Raw genomic sequence first — 26,162 nt, 5'->3', positions numbered from 1 at the left:
TAAAATTCTTTTTAATCCTGTAAAATAAACCTCAAAGTGGCTAAATATGGAGCATTAGCCTTTAGCTTGCAGTCCTAGCTTTATCTGGAACTATAGGATGTCCATGAACAAGTGACTGCTTCCATCATTGGGTGTCCTATGAAAACATCTCCAGAGGCTTAGGTGAGATTGAAATACATTTGGAGGCCACAAGTTGTAACTTGTTACCAATTCAAATTGTTACTTATGTTTATACTTTTGTCTTTTTTCATAATGCCAAATGTTCCAAACAGCAGGTTATTAAGTGTGGAGTGGGAGTGATCCAGCGATCCTTCAATTCTGCTGGATACGTTCCTCTCCAAGGCTCTATCATCCACGCGCAAGAAATGTTGAACAATCAAAAAAGGTTTCAAAGTACCAACATCAGTCCTTCATGTCAGGAACAGAACTAAATGATCAGTCGTGAAACTTTGTTTCCAAAAATTTTATTGCCATATTTTCCAGGCAATGTTTTTGACTTTTTTATATTAATGTAATTAAAAAAAGATAAAACATAGGATCTTTTAGTCTTTATGTACAGGCAAGAAAACAACCAAATAACAATAAACATAAAAGAATCCCTGCACAGAAACACTGTAAAAAAAGAAAAGAACGAAGCATCAGCGTGGAATCAAACGCTCGTGGATTACAGTGCCTCACTTTAGCCACAGGCGTGCATTCACACACACACACGCACGCACGCACGCACACACACACACACACACGCACACAGCAGGACGTCAGCAGGTTGAGATGTAAGGTCAGGTGAGGAGTCTGAAGCTCACACTACACAGAGCAGCCAAAGTTCAGGGTACCGGGACGTGGTGATGACGTACGGCGGCGTCAGATGAACACGTGAATCATTCATCCACACGACAGCATGCGGTGCAGTGGTACTCGCCAACCTCGCCCAGCGTGTCTCAACTCAGTTGTCTCTTTCATTTCCCTTGAAATTCTCCCCTTTCAAAGGCGTTCGCAACACCGTTCTCACGCTTCCACTCGCGCTGCTCCGCCTCCTAACAACGCTGGTCCCAGACGCGCTTCAGGTCGACACTGTTCACGCAAACGACCATCGCTCTAGTTCTCTCGCTCATTCATGGAATCGTGTTACTGTGACGTGATGTGAGTGGAATGGAAACCCTTGCAATGGCAGAAAGTGGAAAGATGAAGGGAAACACAGGTGCTGCAGCCAATGATATCTCTCACTCTCCCGCTCGCTCGCTCTTCCTCATGTCTGATTGGTCGGCTGCTTCTTTTGGCTTTCTCCATTTGTCCAATCAGGAGTAGATGGTGATGACTTCACTTCCTCCGCCTCTGACCAACAGGACACGTTCTAATCCCTCTGTTAGAACCTCGAGGAACTCCATATCTGACCAGCAGGTCAAGGAGCAACCCTTTATTTCTGTAGTCCACAATGTTTGAACAGCCTAGTGGCAATTCAAGTTTTCCGCCTCTGGAAAGAGAGTCTTGTTGTAAGAGTGGGTGATCACGTGAGGCTACATGCCATCACATGTTGCTAGCGCAGTGGCAATAGCGTGCTGTCTGAAAGAGGAAGTGGTCTTTCTAATTCAAACACAGCTAGAGAGAAATCTGCAAATTATCACGTTAAAGGTGCTGTGTGAGCAATGACCAAACCTCCGCACCACTAGGGGGCAGCGCACAGCTACAGATGCGAGATATCAAACCTTTTCGTGTCAAATAAGGAAAGTTTCTCCAAAAAAGTGTTTTCCTTAAAGGAACAAAAAGGCTGACGGGCAGCACGTTTGGACTGTAGGGGGCCGATATGAGCATAATATGTTTGCGATCTGCCAGTTAATTCCAGCACAGATGACGACATGTTGTCATGGTGATATATTGTTTAGCTTGCTATGCTAATAACGTTAGCATGACAAACTTTGTGTGCTAAAGGTGAAGTTCCCCACCTGGTATTCGACTGCGCAGTCTGCCAACATTTGTTGTATCTTCTCTGTAAGGCTTCAAGCTCTTTGTTGTAAAACTGTGCGTGCTAACAAAATTATTAGCTTGGTGTTGCTCGGGTCGTAGTGAAGTCTGTTGGAAATGATGGCAAACAGCTCAAGTATTCTACTGTTGCTGGCCTCCTAATATACCATCCTGTTCTCGTCCACTGAAGACGATTCCATCTAACCATAGCGGAAGCTTTGGCGATACCTGGTTAGCATGCTAACATCGCTGCATTTGTCTCCATAAATAAACTTCTTTGTCACAACAAAGTTATATATTGTTAGTCTCTCATTGGGACCAGAGTCCACAGAGAGGGGCGTGGCTTAATGAGCAGTCCGGAGGTGTTGGCAGGGTGTCGTACCGACCAAGGTAGAACCCTTTCATTTTGGGTCGGTCCATTTAGCGTAACCAAGACAAACACCAGACTTATGACAGAGTCTACTAGTGGGAAGGGTAAACTAACTGGAGAAGGATACAGTTCTCGTCTCCATCTGGGTTTTTGGGGGGTCCTGGCATGTTGAGCAGGACAACCCGAGCATCATGGGATTTGTTGACGATGACCTCGTTGAGTTTGACAGCCGTGTGCATCCTCCTGACGTTGGAATGGTCCCTGAGGGAGGAAAGGAGAGGAACCCATCATGATTGAGGTTCTATCAGGCAGGAGCCCCCCCACCAGCACCACCCCGGGTGAATGTTTTAATTACGGCCTGATGCTGAGCATGTCCCTGAAGCCCTCAGGTGTGGAGCATCCTGAGTGCGTGGCCCGATACTGCGAGGTCTTCTGTTTGGTCCATGTCATCTGAACTCGGCGATGATGCTCGGAGCTGCCGCCGCTGCTGCTGCCTGCCCTGTCTCGCTCACCGCCGTCGGTGTCGTCGTCATCATCCGAGCCGATGCTGGTCAGACGCAGCATGGAGTTACGGTCCTTCACCAGCTGAGCCTGAGTCATTCAGACGGGTGACGCACACACGTTCTTGAGCAGGTTATCAACATTGCCACCGTTCCTTGTACCTAGAGTGATGGCGGTCCCTCCTATGTCACTGCCCAGTCTCTCTCTCTCTGGACCTGTCTGCCCCCCGCCCCCCAGCAGGTGTTTGAGGTGTTGCCTCCAGTACTGCTGTACCTGAGAGAAAGATACACCTACACGCATACACGTCACCTAGCATGCTAACACCAAATAATGGCTAGCGTCTACTCTAGCGGAACTACAAGGACTCAGAGGTGTCTGTGGGGGACAGTCAGACCTGAGCCAGAAGACAGGTGATGCATAAAATATAATCAGACAACAGCAGAGTGGCGGGAGGGCAGGACACATGGCTGTCTACTGTTGTAGCACAAGACAAAGCAGATCTGACCCCGCCCACTCTCGATGTAGATCCTTCAGGGAAGAACCAACCGTCTTCTCACAGCAACGATATAAAAATCTTGATTTCCCCCTAAAAGAGGACCAACGATCCTTGATACCGATGCAGGCGGGTACGAAATGAACACCCACCCAACGCACCGGTACAGAAGCGGACTGTCTGGCACCACCACCTGTTCTCCTCTGAAACACCACGCACACTTGAGGCGTTCCGTCGACTGCCACTGCAAACCCACCGTGCCTCTAAAACACTTCGTAAAGCTCAGCGCTTCATGATGTTTTATTAAATTTTCACAAGCGCCTTCATAAACAGAAGTGTTGAATGTTGGAGTCGACACTGAGACGCACGACAATCAAACTCTATTCTAAAGGGAAGTTGTTTAAAAGTGGTTTCCTTTACCGAAATAAATCTTTTATAATAACATCGCGAAGCACAATGGGAGATTCCAATTTTAATGAACCAATTATTCTAGCAGGTTCTAGACGTTAGACTTCTTCTACTGTTCTAGACTCATAACCAATGCAAAATGGTTTTTCCATCCAATCTCCTTGGACCACTCTTTCGATTCACCACCGGGAGTTCTTATACACAAGAATACTGCATGTGCAGTACATAGTACATACATCTGTGTATAACAAAGGTTGGGAGGTAAAAGCTTCCATCTGTACACAGTGTTGTCATGTTAGTGTGACTGCAGAACAACTGAAGTTCTTTTCCTGAAGGATTCACTCGTGGAAGTTCAGTCATCTATCAGGGGAGCTAATTGCTAAGCTAATTAAAAGTGGATGTAACCAGATCTACTAGAAACAGCTCTAACTATGTAAACAGTAAACTTACATCATCAAAACTCCATCGAACACGCTGAGGGAACCAGGAGATTACGGATTATAGCAGATGATTCGTTGGATAAACAGAGTTCTGCCGTAGCTAGCTGTCGGCCTCCGTTAGCGTGGAGCTACAGCAGGTCTGTGCGTACCTCTCTCTCACGGTCCGATTTGGAGAGTCGCATCTGTCGCAGCATCTGGGACCTCTGCTCCATCATCAGCGTCCTTTCATAGGTGTACGCACTGATGTCACTGTCATGCTGTGTGTGTGTGTGTGTGGGGGGGGCACATTCACAGAAAAAAACAAAGACACATTTTAAAGGGCCAGAGGGAAGATGAGTGAGTATTTGAATCTTTAATATGTCTTCATACCATCTCCACAACTTCCACTTCAGCCTCAATGCGAAGGTGATAGAGGAAGGTTGCCAGATCCTTCTTCATCTGGATGGAATTATCCTCCATCTGGGCCACCGTGAAGATCCGCATCCCACACTTGCGCCACACCTGAGGAACAGAGAAGAGCCTTAGTGTAGAATAGGTGGACCAGACCTGAGCGGCCACCAACAGGCAGAGCTGGGAGACCTTGTGCTGGCGCAGCAGGAAAGGCAGCAGCATGAGCATCCCCCCGTCATGGACAATCCACCACACGTCGATGTAGCCCTCTGTGCAGGGTTCGCTGTTGCTGGGGAACAGAGAGATATTTTTGGGGACGAGCAGGGCGAGGTGGGCAGCGGTGGTCACCCGCACCGTGTCTGGAAGGGAGATAGGTGGGCCGTTAGCCTGCTAACCACCAATCAGGGCAGATTCACGGACAGGTCCAAATCCTGTTAAAACTCACTGATGAAGGTCTTCCAGGACTGAGGGTCCTCGCTCTGCCTCCAGGCGTGAGGCCAGCCCATCACCACGGTGTTGGGCTTCATGCCCCCCAGACCGCTGGACTGGATCATGTGACTGATGCCGTCACGCGGCTTCTGTGCTACGATGCACTGACAGAAGCCTTTCACTCGCTCTTTATCCATCAGGTGCTTCAGAGTCTGACAGTGAGGAAATGAACAGACGGACCTATGACATCATCTCCAGTGATGGTCATTCCCAATTTAAGCCATGTAAAGGTACACATGCAACCACCTGTTCAGCAGCGAGGGCCTCGCCGTAGCTTTGAAGGAAGTTCCCAGGGACCACGGTGCCAACGATGGTCAGGCCCTTTCCCGCCTTCAGCTGGCTGGCAAACGTTAGCAGGCGAGGAGACTTGACGTGGGCGTCTTCGTCCAGTTTTAGCAGAACCAGCAGCTGAGGCCTGGAGACGAGAGGAGGCTTCACATGTGACTTACATGATAATTTGAAACATGAGGCGTGTTTCCATCAACTGGTGAGGAGAGAATAAATTAGGTCACGCAATTCCACCAGAAGATGGCAGTATAGGGAACGTAGAAGAGGCGTCATCCAGCAGCCACCATCAGACGGACATCTTGTACTAGTTTTAGAACGGGATCTACAACACCTGGCCATAGCACAGTTTCAATCAAATTTTGATAAATTGTTCAGCCCTACAAAGTTTTGGAACAGGTGACGTGATGAAGACGATGGCGGCAGAAACAGCTGGTCCACCAGGCGAGTTAAAGATCTGCTCCATTAGAAGTGGTTCTGAAAGTGTTTTCCTCCCCCCATTTACTTTTCTTTTTTAAACAAAGTAGGATGCTTGTCATGGAATAAATAATTGAGCTGTGAATGAAAAGTACTTGAGTACCTCCAGTTTTTGGTGTGTGGCGGTCCCTCCTCCAACCTCAAGAGGGCAAAACGGGCAGCGCTGAGCGACAGGCCGCGTATCCCATCCCCCCACTCTTTCTCGGCTCTGACACACACAGAAACATGGAATAAATAACCCAGTAAAGATGTGTACTCCACTGGCATACACAAGCTAGAAATAGATGCTTGAAAATAAAACACGAAGGCTTCAGCAGCCCACCCACAAGAATAAAACCTCAACTTTTTTTTCCCCCACATGGACTTTTACATTCTTGACCATGCTGCACACGTACAATCATGCTGGGGGAATACATCTCCATGGCAACATACCCGTGGTACTCAATGTACTTGTAGATCATGCCTGCGATCACTATAGCAACGATTGCGTAGTACCAAGAAGAGATGAACATGAGCGCCAGGCAGATAATCATCCCCAAAAATGACAAGGTCCTGGACACAGACACGCACCACAAACACTGATCAGAGCCGGTTCATATGCGAGTGTGTGTGTGTGTGTGTGTGTGTGTGTTAGTGGTCACACCAGTGGTAGTAGGAGAATCGTGGCCTCCAATTGGGTGTCCTCAGGAGGGTCTGGAGGGCGCAGGCAAGGTTCACGAACAGATAACACATCAAGAAGAACCTAGGTAGAGAAGAACGTAATCAAAACTGAAGGCCTGCACAGAAAGACCAGAGTGAGTTAGCAGTCAAACGCAAGCGAGAGACAATGACGCCTCACATGGTCAGGATGGGAGCCACCAGGTCCAGGGAGGCGATCAGGATCCCCAGCTCAGCTATCAGGGCAGTCAGCAGCAGCGCCCAGGTGGGCTCCCCGTTAGCCTTCCCATGGCCAAACACCTGAAAATGCAAATTTTGTTATCTCTGAGTTCAAGTGGACATTTGGGCTCCTAAGATATCATGTTCTCATGAGGAGACATTGTCCTCTGAACCCAAAAATCGCATTTCCAAAGCTCTTTTTCTCAGTCCCAGGTGATATTCAGACCAAAGTTTAGGAAATTCCCTCAACAATTTCCTGAGATACTGCCTTCAAGACAACGGGACGCAATTCTATCATCCACAAAGTGATTGAAGCACAGCAAAAGCAATATTTAAAGTTCTAACCCGGAGGAAGGGGATGATGTTGTCCTTGGCAATGGCCTGCAGCAGGCGGGGGGCGCCGGTGAGCGACTGAAGTCCTGCGCCGCATGTTGAGAAGAAAGACCCGATCACAATGACCCAGGGAGTGGGCCAAGCCAGAGTCCCCACCACCAGGTTCCCTTTGACCGAGTCTCCAAACCTGCAGGAAGAGCGAGACATACTGACATCTGCAGTGGACAGGAACATTCACAGATGTGAGAGGCTGTCCCACGGTCAGACAGACAACTGATGTACTGACTTGTCTCGGAGGACCACCCCATCAACACAGGCTCCGAACAAAATGACACTGCTCAGGTCTGGACGCAGAACACTCAGGATAACGACATCGTAAACCAAAGTTTCTAAAGTGACAGTGGAAATTAAATACAGACAAAGGCTGCTTAATACTGACAAACTATTCTGTCCACTTCCCAGTACGTTTCTTCTTAGCCTCACTGAAACAACATGGATGAATGGTGCTTTGAGTTGGTGCCCATCTTCTGATGTAAAAGGATACAGACGATGGAGGTGGTGATGATGGCGAGGATGGTTCCGATGGGGATGGAGCGCTGGGCATCTTTCAGATCCCCCGACCGGTTGGAACCGGCCATGATTCCTGAGGAACACAGGAACAATCATTATGATAGAACATTCTGATTACGACTCCTATTGATCAGGAAAGCTCAGCTCTACATCGTCATTGCTGCTGCTGGATGCAAGGAAACACTGAATATCCCTCTTCTCATACCTCAGATGTGACGTTTTGGGGGTTTGCTATTCTTTTTATGTTAATGGGATATTTCAGAAAAGCCTTGAGCCTTGAGGAGATTTCCTAAAATGTTGCACATGCATCCACTGGGACTCATGGATGCCCTTAAAAGGTCTTGTGGGTCAAAGGTTAAGGTCATCTCGCATTCATGAGATATATTAAGCCCCTTTCACACTGCACCAAAAACGCAGGTGAACGCGGGTGTTTGGGCTCTCTGAAAGGGTCGACTCAGCATTTCCACCCGCCGCCACCGACCCTCCAAGTGACCCGGGTGTTTGCCGGCTCGCCTCGGCTCTGCTTGGTTCACCTGCAGAGTGAAAACGGCAACCTGCATTGTCTCAGGTTTCACGCGGCCTTCCTGTCGCATTCTGATTTTGTCACTGTGTCACCTGTCAGGCTGCCATTGTGGAAGCTCCGGAAAAAAATGAATAAATCAAACAAATTGGGCTGCGCTGCGAGAGCTGCTCTCTCATCTCTCAATCAAGTTCTGGCCTCTGCCATGAGATCAGTCTTCCTGCTGATGCCATGTTCATGTGTATGATCTTAGGGGATTGATCTCTGCTTGGGAGCTCCCACCTACTGGGATCCCGAGTGTGACGTGTGTTTCTCAGTGTGAAAGGAGTATTAGAAACACAGGGGAATTATTTGAACTTGGCCCAAAGTTCCCCTGGGACTTGAACATGAACTGAAAAGATCTGAGTGGTCAAAGGTCACCATTACAGGCCCACTTTATACAATGCTTCTGGTTTAAAAATTGAATTAATCATTAAACTGCTTAAGAATTGAAGGAGAAATCCAAAAATAGATGCCTGATAGGTAAGATACCTGAGGAGTAGTGCGACTTTTACCTGTGACGGAGGGGAAGAAGATGCCCACCAGCAGCGTGAAGGAGGTGGTGATGTCGGCGAACACGTAAGGCTGTTGAGTGGACGCCGCGTGTGAAATATGAGAGGAATTCATGGAGACCTTCTCCACCACGTCTCCTTTGCTGAGGTAGGAGCTCCACAGATTCTCTACAAACACACCGTGACATGGTAGTATTTGTATTTATCAGTGGTCTTTTGTTTGCATTTGCCTTCGAGCCCTTCTAGTTTTCATTGTAAATCAATCTGGCAATTTTGCACTTGGTTAACAATTCAGTTTAGAAACGACACAATCGTAAAAAAAAGTCCTGGTGTACCAGAGTCTGATGAGGCATCTTCGATTCTGAAACCAAAGGATACACAGATATTTCAGCCCGATATGCACACAAGCGTTACCTGCAATGATCCCACTGGCCAGCCCAGGGATCCCTTCAATCTCTGAAAAATTGTTGGCATTGAAGTAGTCATCGCAGGAGGCGTTGAGGTCTGTGCCCTGGCAAAACCGGCTCCATAGAAATGTGGTTTTCTCTGTGAGGGGAGATTGGCCGGGGTCGTATGTGGGGGTCACGGTGCTGTTCTCTACTGAAAAGAATAGGGGGAATTAACAGCCCGGAACTGAATAGCGGCGCGATCCATGCTCTCAGAAGTCTTCGACATCCGTGATAGAACCCACCATTAATGGTTACGTTGGTGTCTTCTCTCTCTATTGGCTCTTTGATTTGCAGCAGCATGGTTTTCGCACAGTGGTCGTCAACGATATCGTGGCCATTAATCGTTCTGTTCCCCAGCATACACACCCTGTGAACAGACGCCCATTTGTCAGGCAAAACTGTGACAGCTCTGTGACTGGCCAATTGTTGGGAAATGGTGACACTCACGGGAAATTCGGCGGTTTGAAGGCGGAGACCAGTGCTCCGATGTATATAGAAAAGATGGAGACGATAACGCAGGCCAAGAAGATGGAGGCCAGTTTGTTGACGTACTTCACGCCAACAAAGACCAGCAAGGACATGAGGAGGAGACAGATGGAGCCGTAGACACGCATGTTGTTCAACATGGCTGCCCCTTCACCTTCAAGCCCCTTGGAGGCAAAGATGGCAGCGTCAGGTGCGATGTACATCTGGAGGAGGAAGGGAGACACGAGACACGAAACGATCAATAATCAGGAGCTGGTAATAGGACTGTCGGGCCAGGAGGACTGGAGTGCATCGGCCATCGAGAGATGTTGTCAGAGTCTACAAAGCTGAGAGCAGTGTTGCTAATTGCATCAATGTGATGAAACATCTCGACTCCACAGGGGATTTCAGATGTCACATCAGACAAGTCTCATCTTCCTTTATGAGGTCATTTGATTTTGTCCATTTGTCTCTCAGCAGGGGAATTTTCACCAACCATGGGGGAGCAATTGGGTTCGGTCACTTTGGTACATCCCGTGTTTTATGCCTCTGCACAGGCAAAAACTGCAGCCATTACGCTTTACAGGTTGTCCGTCCATACGACCCATTGTTGTTGCCTGACGGAGGTCACACTCCTCAGAGGCACACAAGCACGACGGCTACAATGAGCCAATGAAGATCATCCACTCTTAGGGCAGACTAGTCAAAGTGCCAGCTGACGAGCACATGTTGTTTTTAACTTTGAGGTCCTGAGGAATCTCAAATGTGATCAGAGGCACCTCAGTGACATGGCTGCTGTGGAGACTGCAGATGCTGGTGTGATGTTGTTCCTGTGGCATTGTTCGTTCACGCTGTAACCGTGGTTAGGCGGCCATGTTTGATATTTGGCCATGGAGGAGAAAACTGTAATAACTGCTCTATTCAAAGTCAGAGCTTTTCCAAACTCAAACCTCAACTCACCAGAAGGATCTCAATAGCTCCGAGGATGTACATGGCTCCGGCGAAGGTGGTGCCCAAGTAGAAACAAATGCCAACGGCGCCACCAAACTCTGGACCCAGAGAGCGGCTGATCATGAAGTAGGAGCCTCCCGCTGGAAAGGGAGGAGAGAAGGAGGAAAGACAGGGGAGGGGCAAGTTAGGAGAGGAGAGGAAGAGAGGCAGAGAGGCAGAAAGGCAGGGTGAAGGAAGAATAAAGAGGATGAAGGAAGATTTTAAGAGCGAAGGAGAGGGAATGGGAACAAAGATGAAGACGGTTGATGGACAGTAAGAGACGAAGAGAGAGAGGGAGACGTTAGTCATACGATGTTAAGGGAGGAGGAGAGAAAAGAGGGCAGTTGATGAGAAGTCATTCTATGCTTGTAGAAATAAGCATGATGTTCTACACATTAGAGACAGAAAACAGAGCCGACCGGTGGTCAAATATTATCTGCAAATAACTCTTTTCACTTGCTCTTTGTCCCACTCGGAGTACGCGAGAGTTCTCAGTCTTTTAAGGATGCCATCAGGCACCCAACAGCGAAATGTCCTGGGATGGCGTTTCCTTCTGGAGCTTGTTGAAGGATAAAATACGACACTTAAAAGCTTGCCTTACTCCGACAAGCAAAACCTCTTTTAAAACGGATTTTTCCAACATTTTAGGGCAGTGAATAGTCCTGGTATCATGAACATGACTTTGACACCAGGAACTTTCCCAACACTTTGACTAAAATATCGTCTCTTGCACGATTGTGTATTCAATGGTGATTAAAACCCATTTTTACAACAGTAAAAACGAATATTACCTTAAGAATCTTTAGTTTCAGCTTTTTAACACCAGACTGCGTGTTCTATGAACCAATCCCATGAACACGGTTGAACTTTTGAACTTCCTTCCCATCTGGTACTCCAAGTGAGCCCAAACAACAGGACAGCATCATTTGTCGATAGGATTTTAACCAGGGCCGAGCCGGATCACACAGGGGACTCCTACAGTACAGAGCTGCTACAAACTCAGCATTTGGTTTCCAAAATGTTTTTCTTAAATGACAACATATTTTCAGTCTTTGCTGTCAGTCAAACTGAGTTGCGTTTGGAAGCCAAACACTTCATTCATTTTGTACATCAACCACAGTGAATGTTACATCCAGTATTAACTAACATCTTCGAGAAGATGGCATTGAAAAGCATGAGAATTTGAAGCTTTCAATGAGAAATGAGCATGGAGTGAAATGTTAGACACGACTGTTATGTTACCAAGGCTTCTACGTTATATTATCACAATGTCACATGAGTGGAAATATCACACTACTTTGACATTTGGGATATTTGTCTAGAGGCGTTCCAGTGAGAGTTCAAGTCAATGGTGGTTTAAATATGCTGGGTTTTCAATGCGTGTACAGATGAGGGAGAGGCAGAGTGAGGGAGAGACGGGACAAAGAGATAAACATTAGACAAGACCAAGTGCACCACCAGTTCAATCTTCCATCCAAGTAGAGACATGACGGAGAGACGCAGCTGCTTAAAAGACATTTCTGATGGGGGGCGTTGTGTGCGAGCGTACCGAGGTGTTCCTGAAATTATCTGATCCAAGTCCTGGCAGAACATTGTCAAGAAAACTCTTGTGGGAAGTGATTCCACACGAGCCTTAGGTCCCCAAATCCCAGCTTCCCCTGATGTCCTTTCTGCCTCCTCTGAAGAACTCATGGTTGGCTTTTCAACCTGCCTAGTCCTGTCTGCGGTTGGTAACCAAGCAGGGTTAGGCGTGGTTAGTAGTATGACTGGAAACTGCTTAGGATGCCATGTGCTGTGCACTACCGGCAGCACAGTGGCTCACATCAAAACGGTCCTGGCTGTGGGCACTGCCAATACCAGGTCCTTTTAGGTGGAATTTGCACGGTCTCCCAGTAAAGGGTTCCCCACCGAGGCACTGGCATGAAAATCTAGAACAGGTCCCCAAATAATGACATGAAAGACACCGTCCATCTTCTTTCCAGGCCTTGATTCTAGCTTACAGACACATCATGAATCCAAAACCTGTCCATCTATTGAGAGAACCTGGAAACACTACTTCCCAGCCACATCAGTCGCCTAGCAACTGACGTGTTCAATCAACTGGTGTTGTACCACCTGCACTGCTGTGAGACGGACTTGTGCACCTCGATGTACGCCTCTGTTATCTGAACCTTCAGCAGGTAAAGCCTGAACCAACCTTGACCTCAGTCCCATCAACAGACTTCCCTTCCTATAAATATGGAGGAGATGCAGGGGAACACACGGATGAATCGAGATCGCGCCCAGCTCATTTGAAACAGACAACCAGGGTTATCAACTTGCGTTACAGCTCCTCTCAATGCTTAAAAAGATTATCTGCATACAGAGTATCAGCACTCACGGATAACAGAGTTTATGTTTATTGCGGGCAATAAAAATGCCTGGATTCGTAGCGAAGAGAATGAAACGAAAAGAGGGCCGAAGTGAACGAGTACCTGGAACAACTCCATTGGTGGCGATTGCACTCATCGATATTGCGGTCAGCATCGTCTGGAGAGGGAAACAGAGAGATGGGTGTTAAGTGGATACCTCTTTGCTCACCGTCCATGCACTCAAATACTCACACAGCAACAGCAAATGAATACGATGCACAGTCCCTGCAGCACGCCGGCCGTCCCCACCACCCAGGTCAACCTCAGGAACAAGATCACACCAAAGATGTTCTGCAGGCAAGGCAGGTAGACACCCATAAACGTCCCCATCTGTGGTGACTGGCGGGTGAGACAGCAGAGCAAATGTTAGTAGTGAATAGTTGTCTTTGTGTAGACATTTGTCCTCCTAATAAGCATCCTTGATGCACCATATTCAGTGCCAGAGGGGAAGAGTTTTGATTTCACTCTTGTGACGTGCTGGAAAATGTGTCCAATCCTGCAAACGTGTTACCAGAACAGAGGGGGAATAGGAAGCTACTCTGACCCACAACAACTGTCCGTCTAATCGAGAGCAGGCGGCTCCTTATCAGCAGGGACTGAGGGGCAGACCGGGGTCACGTACTGCTGTGCTTTCTGTTCCAGACGATGAGTCATGGAGCAACATGGGTAGATATCAATGGTCTGGGACAAAAACCCAGTGCCCCCATGTATGCACGGCCAGTTCAAGGCCATTTATTCATTTTTGATCCACTACACAGTATTTCTATATACAAAGAACACTGTCAGCTAAAACAACATTTGTTACTGTTATGCATGTTCAGTTTTGAAGTCCTTAGATGACCACAATCATCATCTTAATTATGGCTGCTTTAGTCGACGACAATAATGCCACGAGTCCATTTGGCATCAAACGCAGTGTAGTGAAAAATACTGCAGTGCAATTAAACAAAAATCTAGTGAATATTGTAGTTTGCAGATGAAAGATTCAGTTGTTGTACAGAAACTGTTGGCTGAGTTTTATTTTTGTGATTTTTTTTGCATCACAAAGTCAAAAAGGTGACTCAAGCTGTTATACCTTGCTGGTTTTCTTCTTCTCACCGATGCTCTCGGCCTCCTCGTGCTCCTTGGCACCCTGCGTCAGGTTGGTGTAGTTGGCCAGGCGGCTGAGCAGAGACGACACTTTGGGACGAGTGTCCATCTCCTCCTGTGTGTCGAAAAGAGACAGAGTGGAGAAGGTGAAAGAGGGTTTAACGGGCAACAAAACAAGGGAATGGAAAATGGGTTCAGACTGCAAATAAATGTTCATTTCCTGTATTTTTGATATCAAAGGTCAACATTTCAGAACAACTGCCAATGGAGCCACCAGAGAAGGCCTTCAATACATCAACGCAAACTGACGCGCGCAAGAGTTACAACACAACCATCACAATCAATCCTTTGATCTGGGCTGGGTTTCGAACCTCAAATAAGGCCAAGTTTCTGTCATAGAAGTCATCATCATCCACCCCGTGAGAGTTGTTGATGTACACACTGGAGATTTTGGAATTACCGTCACCTGGAAAGACAGAGAAAGAAAGAATAGCATATGAGGCAGATGACAAACCACACAGGAGGCCATTTTCAGTGCTGTCGCCATAGCTTGGTGGGCTCCAGTTGCATTTCCTTCCCCTACAGACACACTCAGCTTGATGCAAGGGCCGCCAAGTTGCCAGCTCAGTTCCGACTAGGTCAGCACAGGCCAGGGCCTCAGCAGCACCTGAGTCAGCAGCATCACTTCCCTGCCGCTACGCTGCTCTCACGTTAACAGCAGCTATCGTATTAAACACAAGAACCCTCAAATGACACGAGCTGAGATCCCCAACAGGAATGACTCCGTTAAATCTGGCCGGCCTCAAGCTACTTCTGAGTCTTATAAAGTGGCTAGGAGACTGCAAAGGTTGTAAAGGACATTAAATGTCATCACAGGGAAAACAGAAGAGGCGTCCTTGTTGCTCACTTTCTCTCATGAATGTGCGGTGAAGTCTGGTCGTAGCACAAACGTTGCTCTAATCATAAAGTGGGTTCATAAGGGCTGAACTGAACTAACAGTGGAGGTCTTTTAAGCTTTTGTTCAACACAGAATTACTTCAGGCAGTGGTCCAAAATCCACTGTAAAAGTCCCATTGCCTTTTGGTCGAGGGAACTCCTGCAAACTGACACATCCCTTGACTGTAGGCCAGTTTAAACTCCAGAAAATGTCCACAACAGTTTGAGGCTGACAAAAGTTGATCGACTCCCTACCCCATCGACTCCAAATGCTCGTCTAACTCGGAAAAGGATAAACTCATGTGACTAAGCCAATAATTAGACTTTTTCTGGCATCATGCAAGATACTTGATGTCTGATGATGCAGCTGTGCGAGGAGAAGTAACAAAACAAATGATACATCTGAGGTACATGATATTAAAAGGCCAAAATATAGGTTTGTAACCATCAAACTGAATCTTTGAGTTATTCCCATCCGTGTGATCTGATAGCTTGAGGGAACATGCTGTACTTTACTCTTAAAAGGATATATGTGCCATTCATGCTTTCACGTCTTCCGCTATCTGCAACCTAGATTCTAAAACAGGACAAGAGTAGCAGCTGGTTACACAAAGAACAAGTCAATAGTAGAAAGAACTGCTAGCATTTGGCTGGTGGGTGGTAATTTCCCATTCCATTTCACAGTCCTCCACTTGGCCAACGATAGTGTGCGAGTCCACACCCAAGAAAACAACACGCTGGTTAATATACAGTGGCTCAGACAGAGAGGGAAAAGATTAACCACCATGCCAATCAGGGCGGTTGGTTACAGTCTTCTTCAAACCAACACATGGTGGAAATCCCCTAAAGCTGTTTGTATAAATACAGATATAAATCAGAGAACGCGCATGTATGTCTCTGCATTTGGACCGTTTTGACCCAGATTGCATAAAAACACACGGGATCAAACCCTAGTGTCAGGAAGATAAAAGACCCAACCTGTTGATTAGGACAGTTGGGAAACAGCCATGCTAACATCTCCTGACGGTCTCTGCCAGCCTGACTGACCAGATGTCTGACAGCACTGCTCTACAGCACCGGCTCAACGCCAGCCTCACACGTTCCACGTGTGGCTCTTGTTAGATTCAGCGATGTCGAACGCTTTGTAATTGTGATAAGTGAGTGTTGGATTTTTCACCAGTCAGTGAGATCCTCTGCACCCCAGATGGTCAATCAAGTGGGAGAAAGCTCTGGTGCAGCAGGTCGAACTGCAAGCGCACGGCAGCCTGGATTGTGACAACATTTCAATGACTGCACTGCAGCGGTTTCCCTCTGAGCTGTGTCGGCCACAGTGTCCTTCGACAAGCAAAAACTTTTCTTTCATCCTCAAGTCCCAGTGGACATTTGGGCCAAATTAGAGGACATTACCGACACTGCTGTTTCTAGATTTAAGGAGCTTATTCCAGCAGAGCTTGCTGCCACACCTTGTAGTGATATAATGGGCAGTTATGCTGATTTCACCCCCTCGCAGGGAGACTATCTTGTGGACAGCACTGCAGCAGCACTCCTTGGGACACTTGATGCCATAGCTCCCCTGAAGAAGAAGGTTATCAACCAAAAAGGAAGAGTTCCCTGGTACAGCCCAGAGCTGCGTGCCTTAAAACAGAAGACCAGACAACTGGAAAGGAAGACACATTCCAGCCAGCACGAGGAAGTCCGCCAAGCCTGCAGGAGCGTTTATTAATATATAAAAAAGAACTCCGTAATGCCAGAAGCGCTTACTACTCGTCCCTGATAGAAAAGAATAAGAACAACCCCAGGTTCCTCTTCAGCACCGTGGGCAGGCTCACCAAGAACCATAGTGCTGTTGAGCCATGCATCCCCCAACTCTCAGCAGTAACGACTTCCTTTCTTTCTTTACTGAAAAGATTGTGAATATTAGAACGAAGATTGCCAGTAATGGAGGACAGACTACAGTCCCCATAGAAGCACCTCCCAGACTTGGTGCATACTTGGACAGCTTCTCCCCCATCGACCTGTCAGAATTAACTTCTGCAGTCACTTCCTCCAAGTCAGCCACTTGTCTGCTGGATCCCATCCCAACAAGCCTCCTTAAGGATGCCTTCCCTCTAGTCAACACTTCCATATTAAATCAAATTAATCTTTCCTTAGTCACAGGTTATGAGCCACAGGCCTTTAAGGTGGCTGTCATCAACCCTTTACTTAAAAAACCTTCTCTTGACCCAGATGTGTTAGCCAACTATAGGCCAATATCCAACCTCCCCTACATCTCCAAGATCCTTGAGAAGGTTGTCCTGGAGCAGCTACATGAACATCTGCACAGCAACGAGCTCTTTGAAGCCTTCCAATCTGGATTCAGGGAACACCATCGCACTCAAACAGCACTGGTCAGAGTCTCTAATGATCTTCTTATAGCTTCAGACTGAGGTCTTGTCTCTGTGCTTGTCCTTTTGGACCTCAGTGCTGCATTTGACACCATCGACCACAGCATCCTGCTACAGAGACTAGACCATGACATTGGGATTAAAGGAACTTCCCTAAAATGGTTTAAGTCATACTTATCTGACAGGTTTCAGTTTGTTCATGTTAATAATGACTATTCAGAGTACAGCAGAGTTACATATGGTGTACCACAGGGTTCAGTTTTAGGACCGATTCTCTTCACTCTTTACATCCTCCCATTAGGTGACATAATACGGAAGCACTCGATCAACTTCCACTGTTATGCAGATGACACACAACTTTACTGGTCGATGGAGCCAGACGACACAAGCCAGTTTACTAATCTGCAAGACTGCCTGAAAGACATTAAATCCTGGATGTCCTCTAACTTCTTAATGCTCAATTCAGATAAAACTGAGGTAATCATTTTTGGACCTAAACACCTCAGGGACACACTCTTGAATCGGATCTCTACTCTAGATGGCATCACCCTGACTCCGAGTACAACTGCAAGGAACCTTGGGGTCATTTTTGACCAGGACCTTTCCTTCAGCTCCCACATAAAGCATGTGACTAGGACCGCCTTCTTCCATCTGCGAAGTATCGCTAAGATTAGGAACATCCTTTCCCAGAGTGATGCTGAAAAACTGGTGCATGCATTTATCACTTCTCGGCTGGACTACTGCAACTCTCTCCTGTCAGGATGTCCTAAATACTCCCTGAAGAGTCTCCAGCTGGTCCACAACGCTGCAGCAAGGGTTTTGACGGGAGTTCAGAAGAGAGAACACATCTCTCCCACTTTAGCTTCTCTCCACTGGCTTCCTGTAGGCTCTAGAATCGACTTCAAAGTCCTTCTGCTAACTTATAAGGCTCTCAATGATAAAGCTCCATCCTATTTGAAAGAGCTCATTAGTCCCTACTGTCCGACCAGAGCACTGCGCTCCCAGAATGCAGGTCTTTTAGTGATTCCCAGTATCAATAAAAATAGACTGGGAGGTAGAGCTTTTAGTTACCGGGCTCCTCTACTGTGGAACCAGCATCTCTCCATGGGTCAGAGAGGCAGACACTTTAACTACGTTTAAGTCCAGGCTTAAGACCTTCCTCTATGACAGAGCCTTCAGTCAGGACTGGTTCAGGTAGCTCTGAACCATTGATAGCTATGCTGCTACAGGCTTAGACTGCTGGGGGACACATCAGGTTACATGGAGCCCTTCCCTCCTCTCTCCCCCTCTCTCCTCCTCTCCTCCCTGCACATTTTTGGAACTGTCATTACCACTACTTGTTGCACTTTGTAGTTTGGCCTTGGTGTCTCGCAGTCTCTCTGTGTTTCCACAGATCCACCAGAGCCCCAACCGCCACCTGCATCGCCCCCCCCCCCCCTCTTATTCCCTACTGTCACACCGGCCTGCGCTCCCCTTCCATGAACCAGTCTGCCATCCAGTCCCCCATCAAGCTGGCTCGCTCTCCCTGCCTCCCCTACCAGAAGCTTCCTTCTTCAGCTGTTAACATTTCCGTGTTTCTCACAGTCTGTCCGTCCTGGGTGAGGGATCCCTCCTCTGTTGCTCACCCTGAGGTTTCTCAGATTTTTCCCTGTTAAAAGGGTTTTCTATGGAGTTTTTCCTCAGTCGATGTGAGGCTCTGAGGGCAGAGGATGTTGTTATGATGCCATGCGAAGCCCTTTGAGACAAACTGTTTGTGAAAACGGGCTCAACAAATAAAATTGCCTTGCCTTGCCTTGCCATTACCCCCCCCCCCCCCCCGTGTTCTTGAGTTATGGGGTGAGAACGAGACGGACAGACAACTTGAATACACGTAAAAATGGCATGAACACCCAAAATTTGACGGAAACCATGATCTCCATCTCAGTGTTCACAATGCAAATTGGTCAACCTGAGGTTAAACACTAAATATAACTACAAGCCACCAGACATGTTAGAACACTTGCTAACGCTAGCTACATTCATGGAACCACCGCTACAGACATCAGTTGAAATGTGAACAGTACACACTCATCAACACACTCATCACGGATGTACATTTTTAATCTCAATAAACTTCATCTGGACATAAATACAGAATGTGCAGACGAGGGAGAGACTAGCCGGGACAGGGAAGCTTCTGGTGTCCGTGCACGTGGCTTGGTTGCGTCTACACAATCAGCCTGCATGGAGCACAAGAGACACAGACTGGATTTCCTGCTAACTAAGTGTATCCTGGCTGCTTTAGAAACAATCCGCTCATATTTTTCATCGTTCAACTCAACGCAAACATCTCAAGCTGACGTACAGATTAAACACTGAGCGATGAACACAACAAAGCCTTGGGCCAGATATCTACTGGACTCCCTGAAAAACTGGCCTTCGTTCACCCTGCAGTTTCGTTATTATAGCGTCAATTGCAGATTAAGAGCAAAAGCTGGAGTAATAGTGGGATACTGACCCTGCTTTTTTATACTAAGCTTTATGTATAAAACCTTGTATATGCCCAGAGCGCCGTGCTGTCACACACAGAGGCGCGGCGGTGTTGCCTGTGAACGAAGCCTCTCCTGGTGTATTTCAGCCCTCAGACACAGAAAAGTCTCAGCTGTTTAAATGCAACTGTCCCTCTAAACACAAGGGAACACAGCTGTGCGTGTGTGTGTGTGTGTCCATCTGAGATGAACACACCTGAGGACTATGTCTTTCTGCCAGCCAGTGAAGCAGAAAACGGCAGGCACCAGATGGACATGAACTCCTAGCCAGTAAATTTAACCACTCGTCTCCTGAAATCCACTGGGCCAGTGTGAGAGCACCTTTGGTAACTTGAAGACATTTTTCTCACGCCGATTTTCCTACGACAGCTTTGAGGGAGACGACTGATTTCTGCTATTTTCTCCCTGAGTGGGCGTTAAATGGACACAGATGGACAACGCTGTGTTTCTGAGAATAATCAACCGCAGCCTGATCGAAATTCAATTGGATTAACCAGCTCGATTTCTATTTATGGAAGCCTATAACAAACAACGCGGGGCATCTTTACTACGATGCAACTGCTTAAGTGGATCAGTGCGGCTAATGCAGTTACATCCATCCAGTTCTCACCTCCCACTTGAGCCTGGGAATCAGTGCAGCAGCTATTCTTGAACACTTCTGGAAAGTCAATTACTGCACTCCACGCGACAGCTGTGCGGTCAAGACGGAGAGACGTCTCACATTTATTCACCTCAAGGGGACACCTGCAGTTGTTTGCACAGACTCGAATCCCCGTCCCCACCGTGGTAGCAGCAGAGGGGGAAGTGAAACCCTCACAACAGTGGTTATATGGCACGGTCGGCCGAGTAGACAGAGACTGAACCGTTGCTCTTTTTTCCTGAGGCCCTCATAAGGGAGCATCCCGGAGTCACATCGTTCAACTCAACCCAAGCCTTAACCTAAAAATAGTTCTTGCTTCACATGAAACCGACATTTTAGAGATCTGAAGCCTTGCTCGCCTGTGGGAGCAACTGGCTGCAGGGACCTCAGCCGGTGCTCCTCAACACACCCTTCCTGTAAGAAGCAGGGATCCACACCATCAGAGTCCTGATGTCACGGCCCGTGAAACTAAACCGCCATTTAGGACAGTGAAAGAGAGCTTTTCTTGCTCTTAGTCATGGCTATGACACATCTGCACTCCATTTGATTTTGAGCCTAAAAATAAGATGAGAGAAAACATTTGTGTGAAAATCAGTATCAAAAGTTCCTACACATTCCTTCCCCCCCAGTCCTTCCTCGACTGCATACTGTACAGGACCGGTTCTTCCTCATTTCCAGGCGGTTCTGGTCGAACGTTTGCTGCCGTGTCTGAGATCCTAGCTTCTCATGATGTACATTCACAAAAGAAAATATTAAGAGGACCGTCCTCCTCCCTTTTCATAATGAACAAGACTCCAAAGGTGTTTCTAGAAGTTACACCTGCGCTATATTGCTAGCAAGCAATCTGGGTCTACATGATAGCATGAAGCTAGCACATTTATGGTTCTACCCCCGACTCCAAACACCTTTTTTCTAACAAGCTGTGAACGTCCACAGAATGCTTCACAAACCCGACTCATACCCACACATCCTGCATGTCTTACTTCTGAAAAAGACCAGCTTAGCAGACTATGCTGTTCAAACGACCTTCACCAAGTTCAGAACAACGTGATTTTAGGAATGAATGCGAACAGAATTACTAGTGAGCATGCATGTAAACAGAGGTAAAAGTATGTCTACACCAGGTACTCTAGATGGTCCTTCCGTACGCCATAGATAAGGCATTTTTCCAGGTGTAGGATGTGCTTGTGTGTACTTGTACCTTGATCCGTGTTGCTGTGGTCTGGTGTTTCAGCCCCTCCTCCTGTCGTGGTCACACCTCCTGACGCCTCGCTGAGCGGGTCACTCCGATTGACACTCTCCCTGGAGCCGAAGCGAACACGCGCGGCGGAGCGAGAGCTGATGTCAGGTGACGTGTCGGACAGCCCCGGGAGGTCCTCCGCCTTGGTGGGGGTCACGGTGAACCGTACTGATGCCATAGCGACTCCCTTGGAAAAATAGAGGGGGTGGAGTTGTGTAGGATGTAGGAGAAGAGGGGATGGGGGCCTGGGGGAGTCAAGGACTAGCAAGCGGGACCGATCTGACCTGAGCTAGAATAAGCGGTCTTTCAGGTGATGCTGAGGCGATGGCAGCCTCGACTGGTAGTTCTTTTACAGCTGCAATTCTCCATGAGAGCAATATGATTGGCTGCCACTGGGCATGTGTAGTGATGCGACTTGAAATGACTGGAGCAGGACAGATTCTGTTCAGGAATCACGAGAGAAGTCCAAGAGGGCGTGCAAAAACAAGAGGACGCAGGGAATCCGTCAGTCAAAGCAAACGCCTGTGGCGGCGGTGCTGCTGTTCTTTGATCCGTCCTGGTGAATGATTCTTGTGGACCGGAACAAGACCAGATTCTGTCTGCGCCCCTTTTTTTAGTCAATAACAATCATCAGGAGAGATAAAAAGGCCTGTCTACTGATATCGTCCGTTGATGTTGACGGCAGGCGAAGGGGATGGCGTGGGGGGGGGGGGGGTGGATTCAGCAGAGGATTTGGAAGAAAGGAAGTGAGAAATAGAAAGATAAAGTTAGTTCATACATCAAAGTGCAGAAGAAAGCAACATGTTCTGTTGGTGAAAGCACAAGTTTAGCACAGCATTCCCTCAAGTTCTGCAGTAGCCTCCTCCAGCGGCGCGCGTCATGAGAGGAACAGACGAGTCACTGTTTACTCTGAACAGAAACCCTGGAAGACAACGCGGGACGTGGCTTTACCCCTAACTCAAAAAATCATGACATGGCAGTCAAAGCTGAAGTATCCCCAAATGTCAGATTTTGACAAATACATTTTGTATCTGAGGGAGTGTTCACCCTGGACGTGGCTGTGAGTGGTGGCAGACGGCCGCCCACCCACGTCCACACGGGTTTTCAGACCCCGGTAAACCCACTAAGAAGAGCCGATGGATCTTGTTCCCATTGCGAGGACATGAGAAGTTGCCTTTTTTTGTTTTTTGTTTTCTTCCTGCTGAGTCACAAGTGTCCACTGGAGGGTCATGTGACCCCGGACTGAACGCTCATTTAAGTTGATCCAGGCAGTTTTTTGTCACTGCTGTGGGGAAGTTCTTGTGTCTTAAACTACATTCCTGGCTCTGGGCCTCCCCTGTTTCAAAATCACTGAACTGTTGAGTGTGTGCATGTGGGCTGACGTCGCAGGAGTGCCTGATATCTCTGAGTCTGTCTCTGTGCGCCTGATAAGGATCATCAACTGGCTTCATCTGATGCTGAGCATATTTCCAGCTGATCTGCAGTGAAGGGATTTCCTTCATGATCCCTGGCATGGAGGAAAACTGGAGAACTGGAACAACGTCATCCTGACCAAAATGAAACAGTAACCAGCTCCAACGTGACTCCGGGCCAAAGTCAGCCATGCTACTTAGTTTCCTGTCTTGATAAAAAGTGACAAGACAAGTGGATGTGGGTGAACCGTTGGATTAGCTTAGTTCATGATTAAATTATACAGAGAAGGTGGTCCCAACCGGTTTCGCCAGTAACTGCTGGCTGTTGCTGCCGAGCCTGCAAACAAAGGCTCAGCACCTCGTGCTTCTGTTTAAGTCATTTGTTTCTTTCCTCCTGCTGATACGGACCAGCAGGAGTTTCACACCAAAACCTGAGCAGCAAGACTTGTTCAGCTGCAACATTCCTCCCTGGGGATCCCGCTGAGGGAGCCTCGGACACGCAGCCGCAACCACTTCCCTGACTGGGCGCAGCGATTTGACGCAGCACCTCAGCACCAGCCTGGGTAAACAAAACCCAAACAGTTGCTGACGACGAGAGGAGTGACTGCTGCGACTAATGGTGGCCGGCTGTAATGACAGGATGTTTACATCCAAACAAGAGTCCTGTAAGACCTCTAATTCATGACATCTGACAGACATGCTAACACTTCCCATTTACCACCATTTATTATGCTAAGCTAACTAGCCATCTACGGGCTAGGACACTTTGTTATACTTTCTGGTAATTTCAGCCTTTTCTCCTGATTTTAAAGCTACTACTGCATCATATTAGTGGATAACTTGATAAATGATACTCAGAGGTGATGAGACTCGTGATCGCACGCCCTTGGCACATCGTGAGTTACTTTAAGCCCCTTGAATGAGCAGGTCTTTCCAGTTCAATGCTGAAGCTCATCTCATCTCGTCGTCCTCCTCTTATCTGGTTGGTCCGGGTCGCAGGGGGCAGCAGCCTCAGCAAAAAGCCCAGACTGTCCTCCCCCTGGCACTTCCACCTGCTCTTCCACGGGAATCCCGAGGCGTTCCCAAGCCAGCTCAGAGATATAATCCAGTGTGTCCTGGGTCGGCCCCGAGGCCTCCTCCCTGTCGGACACGCCGGCATCCTCACCAGATGCCTGAACCACCTCAACCGACTCCTCTCACATGGAGGAGCAGCAGCTCTACTCTGAGTCCCTCCTGAGTGACTGAGCTTCTCACCCTGTCTCTCAGGGAGAGCCCAGCCTCCCTGTGGAGGAAACTCATTTCGGCCGCTTGTATTCAGGATCTTGTTCTTTCAGTCATTACCCAGAGCTCATGACCACAGGTGAGGGTTGGAAGGTAGATTGACAGGTAAATCGAGAGCCTCGCCCTTTGGCTAAGCTCCCACTTTAACGGATAGCTCCCCAATCCGCCTGTCAATCTCCCGATCCATCCTACCCTCACTCATGAAGAAGACCTCTGGAGCTCAGCTGAAATTCACTCAAGTATTCCAGTATTAGTGAAGCTAACTCCATGACTTTTTACACATTCTCTGTCTTTATATATTAAATACATTAATTCAGACTTGGAAATGACTATTTTTAAAGTTCCATGACTTTTCCTAGGTTCCTCCATGAACAAATCTGACTTGATGGCCACTGGCCTATCGACAAAGAAAATGGCGTGATATTTAGCCATTGACACGTAACTAATGATTAATGAATTTATTTTATTACCACGGTAACAAGGGTGAATAAGGATGAACTGGGGGAAAAAAAGCACTTTTATTTTAATGCACCGTCAGTTTCGGCATCAGCTATCGAACCGATGTTCATATCGGCATCAAAATCGATACATCCGGAAAACTACTTTCTATACCCCCCAGCAGAAACGATGGCTCTCTATCCTGGTGTAATCAATGTGATCCGGGATAAAAGCGTCCCCCAGTGCTAGCCAGCGACCTGAGCTGGTGCTAACCGCCGCTCACCTGCCCTCCTAAGCCAATTAAACACCATCATAATTCTGGCTCGAACCGGCCGGTCCGCACCTCCCGGTGGATTTAGCCGGGAATAGCTGGCAAAACAGCCGGGACAGATGTTTCCACTCAACCGTGGACGGTTCGTGACAAAAGGACCGCGGCGTCTGTGGGAAGCTGCGGAATTTAAACGTATTTCCCCACCGGCTGAAACCGGCAGCCCGGCGGGTGTAAGAGGTGAACGGAACGCAGCTAGCTTGTCATTCTCGAGCGCGGGTGTTTACTGGGATGATTTACTCCGCTGCCGCACAGCCATCACTCCGGAGCTGCGGCAGCCAGGTGAGGTGGTCGCGGCTGGCTTGCTAGCCCGGCTAACGCTAGCCAGCCGCTAGCCACGCCGCTGATCCAACTGTCAACTCGGCGGAGCGCCGGCTGCTCACTGACACCCAACGGGATTCCGGCATTTCAAAGCTCCTACCTGAATCAAGTTCCCCTCAGAGACCGCCTCTGCCGCGGGGTGGTTTCCTGGTTCATCAGGGAGTCTCCGCGGGGCTCCTCCACCTGGGTTCCCTCGGCACTTTTTGTCCAGCCAAACCAACAGAAAACAGGCGCGGGCGTGCGGCATGTCCCACCCGACTCCCCGTCCTTACAGCGGCTGCGTCGCGCATGCGCATCAATGACCACAACAATTCCACGCTAGCTTGGAATTGTAGTCCAAAATAAGTCTCGGCTGTTTCTGGGTCAGTTTTTTTTTTTTTTTAATGCTGCTTGTTTTTTTTCTTAATTTTAAACGTTTCACTTCAGAAATACTGACGTGATTGTGTTAAAACATAGCAACTGCAAGTGCATGTGTATATTTTTGGCAAATATTTGTTGCTCCTACTCCTGTAGATACAGGAAGTGATGTACTAAAGTAACTGAGGAATATTTGGTTGCAGGGAAAATAAATATTAAGTGGACTGTTTT

The 26,162-nt window shown here is 47.8% G+C and overlaps 1 protein-coding gene across 5 annotated transcripts; it reads right to left on the bottom strand.

Moving 5' to 3' along the window:
* Positions 1–454: 454 nt before the first annotated feature.
* Positions 455–25,847, bottom strand: slc12a6 (solute carrier family 12 member 6). 5 transcript variants are annotated; one of them, XM_086198159.1, is made up of 27 exons: positions 25,675–25,847; positions 21,756–21,981; positions 14,438–14,532; positions 14,053–14,181; positions 13,170–13,316; positions 13,041–13,095; positions 10,537–10,667; positions 9,559–9,800; positions 9,354–9,478; positions 9,077–9,262; positions 8,666–8,830; positions 7,566–7,664; positions 7,308–7,365; positions 7,034–7,208; positions 6,651–6,769; positions 6,456–6,554; positions 6,245–6,364; positions 5,916–6,020; positions 5,297–5,465; positions 5,007–5,202; positions 4,751–4,920; positions 4,541–4,672; positions 4,321–4,428; positions 4,182–4,205; positions 2,685–2,920; positions 2,457–2,590; positions 455–1,387 (listed from the first exon to the last, which is right to left on the bottom strand). In XM_086198159.1, exons 1-27 carry the CDS (start codon positions 25,819–25,821, stop codon positions 1,296–1,298), a joined length of 3,684 nt encoding a protein of 1,227 aa, XP_086054285.1. In that variant the 5' UTR covers positions 25,822–25,847; the 3' UTR covers positions 455–1,295. The 5 variants fall into 5 exon arrangements, with proteins under 5 accessions (XP_086054285.1, XP_086054286.1, XP_086054288.1 ...); XM_086198160.1 differs by having other exon boundaries at positions 9,077–9,259; positions 25,675–25,846; XM_086198162.1 differs by having other exon boundaries at positions 21,756–22,450; positions 25,675–25,813.
* Positions 25,848–26,162: the final 315 nt, after the last annotated feature.

This window comes from Aulostomus chinensis, chromosome 24 (genome assembly GCF_037954235.1).
Source record: "Aulostomus chinensis isolate RoL2024-O1b breed Wild chromosome 24, RoL_Achi_v1.0, whole genome shotgun sequence".
In the NCBI taxonomy this organism is placed as follows: domain Eukaryota; kingdom Metazoa; phylum Chordata; class Actinopteri; order Syngnathiformes; family Aulostomidae; genus Aulostomus; species Aulostomus chinensis.
This window is presented reverse-complemented; position numbering and strand designations above follow the sequence as displayed.

Coding starts and splice junctions, on each gene's coding strand:
- slc12a6 (XM_086198159.1), bottom strand. CDS start 25,821: ATGCCGCACGCCCGCGCCTGTTTTCTGTTGGTTTGGCTGGACAAAAAG. Junction 9,263..9,353: donor CACCAACGTAACCATTAATG/GTGGGTTCTATC, acceptor TATTCTTTTCAG/TAGAGAACAGCACCGTGACC. Junction 6,555..6,650: donor GTGGCTCCCATCCTGACCAT/GTGAGGCGTCAT, acceptor TTCTCTACCTAG/GTTCTTCTTGATGTGTTATC.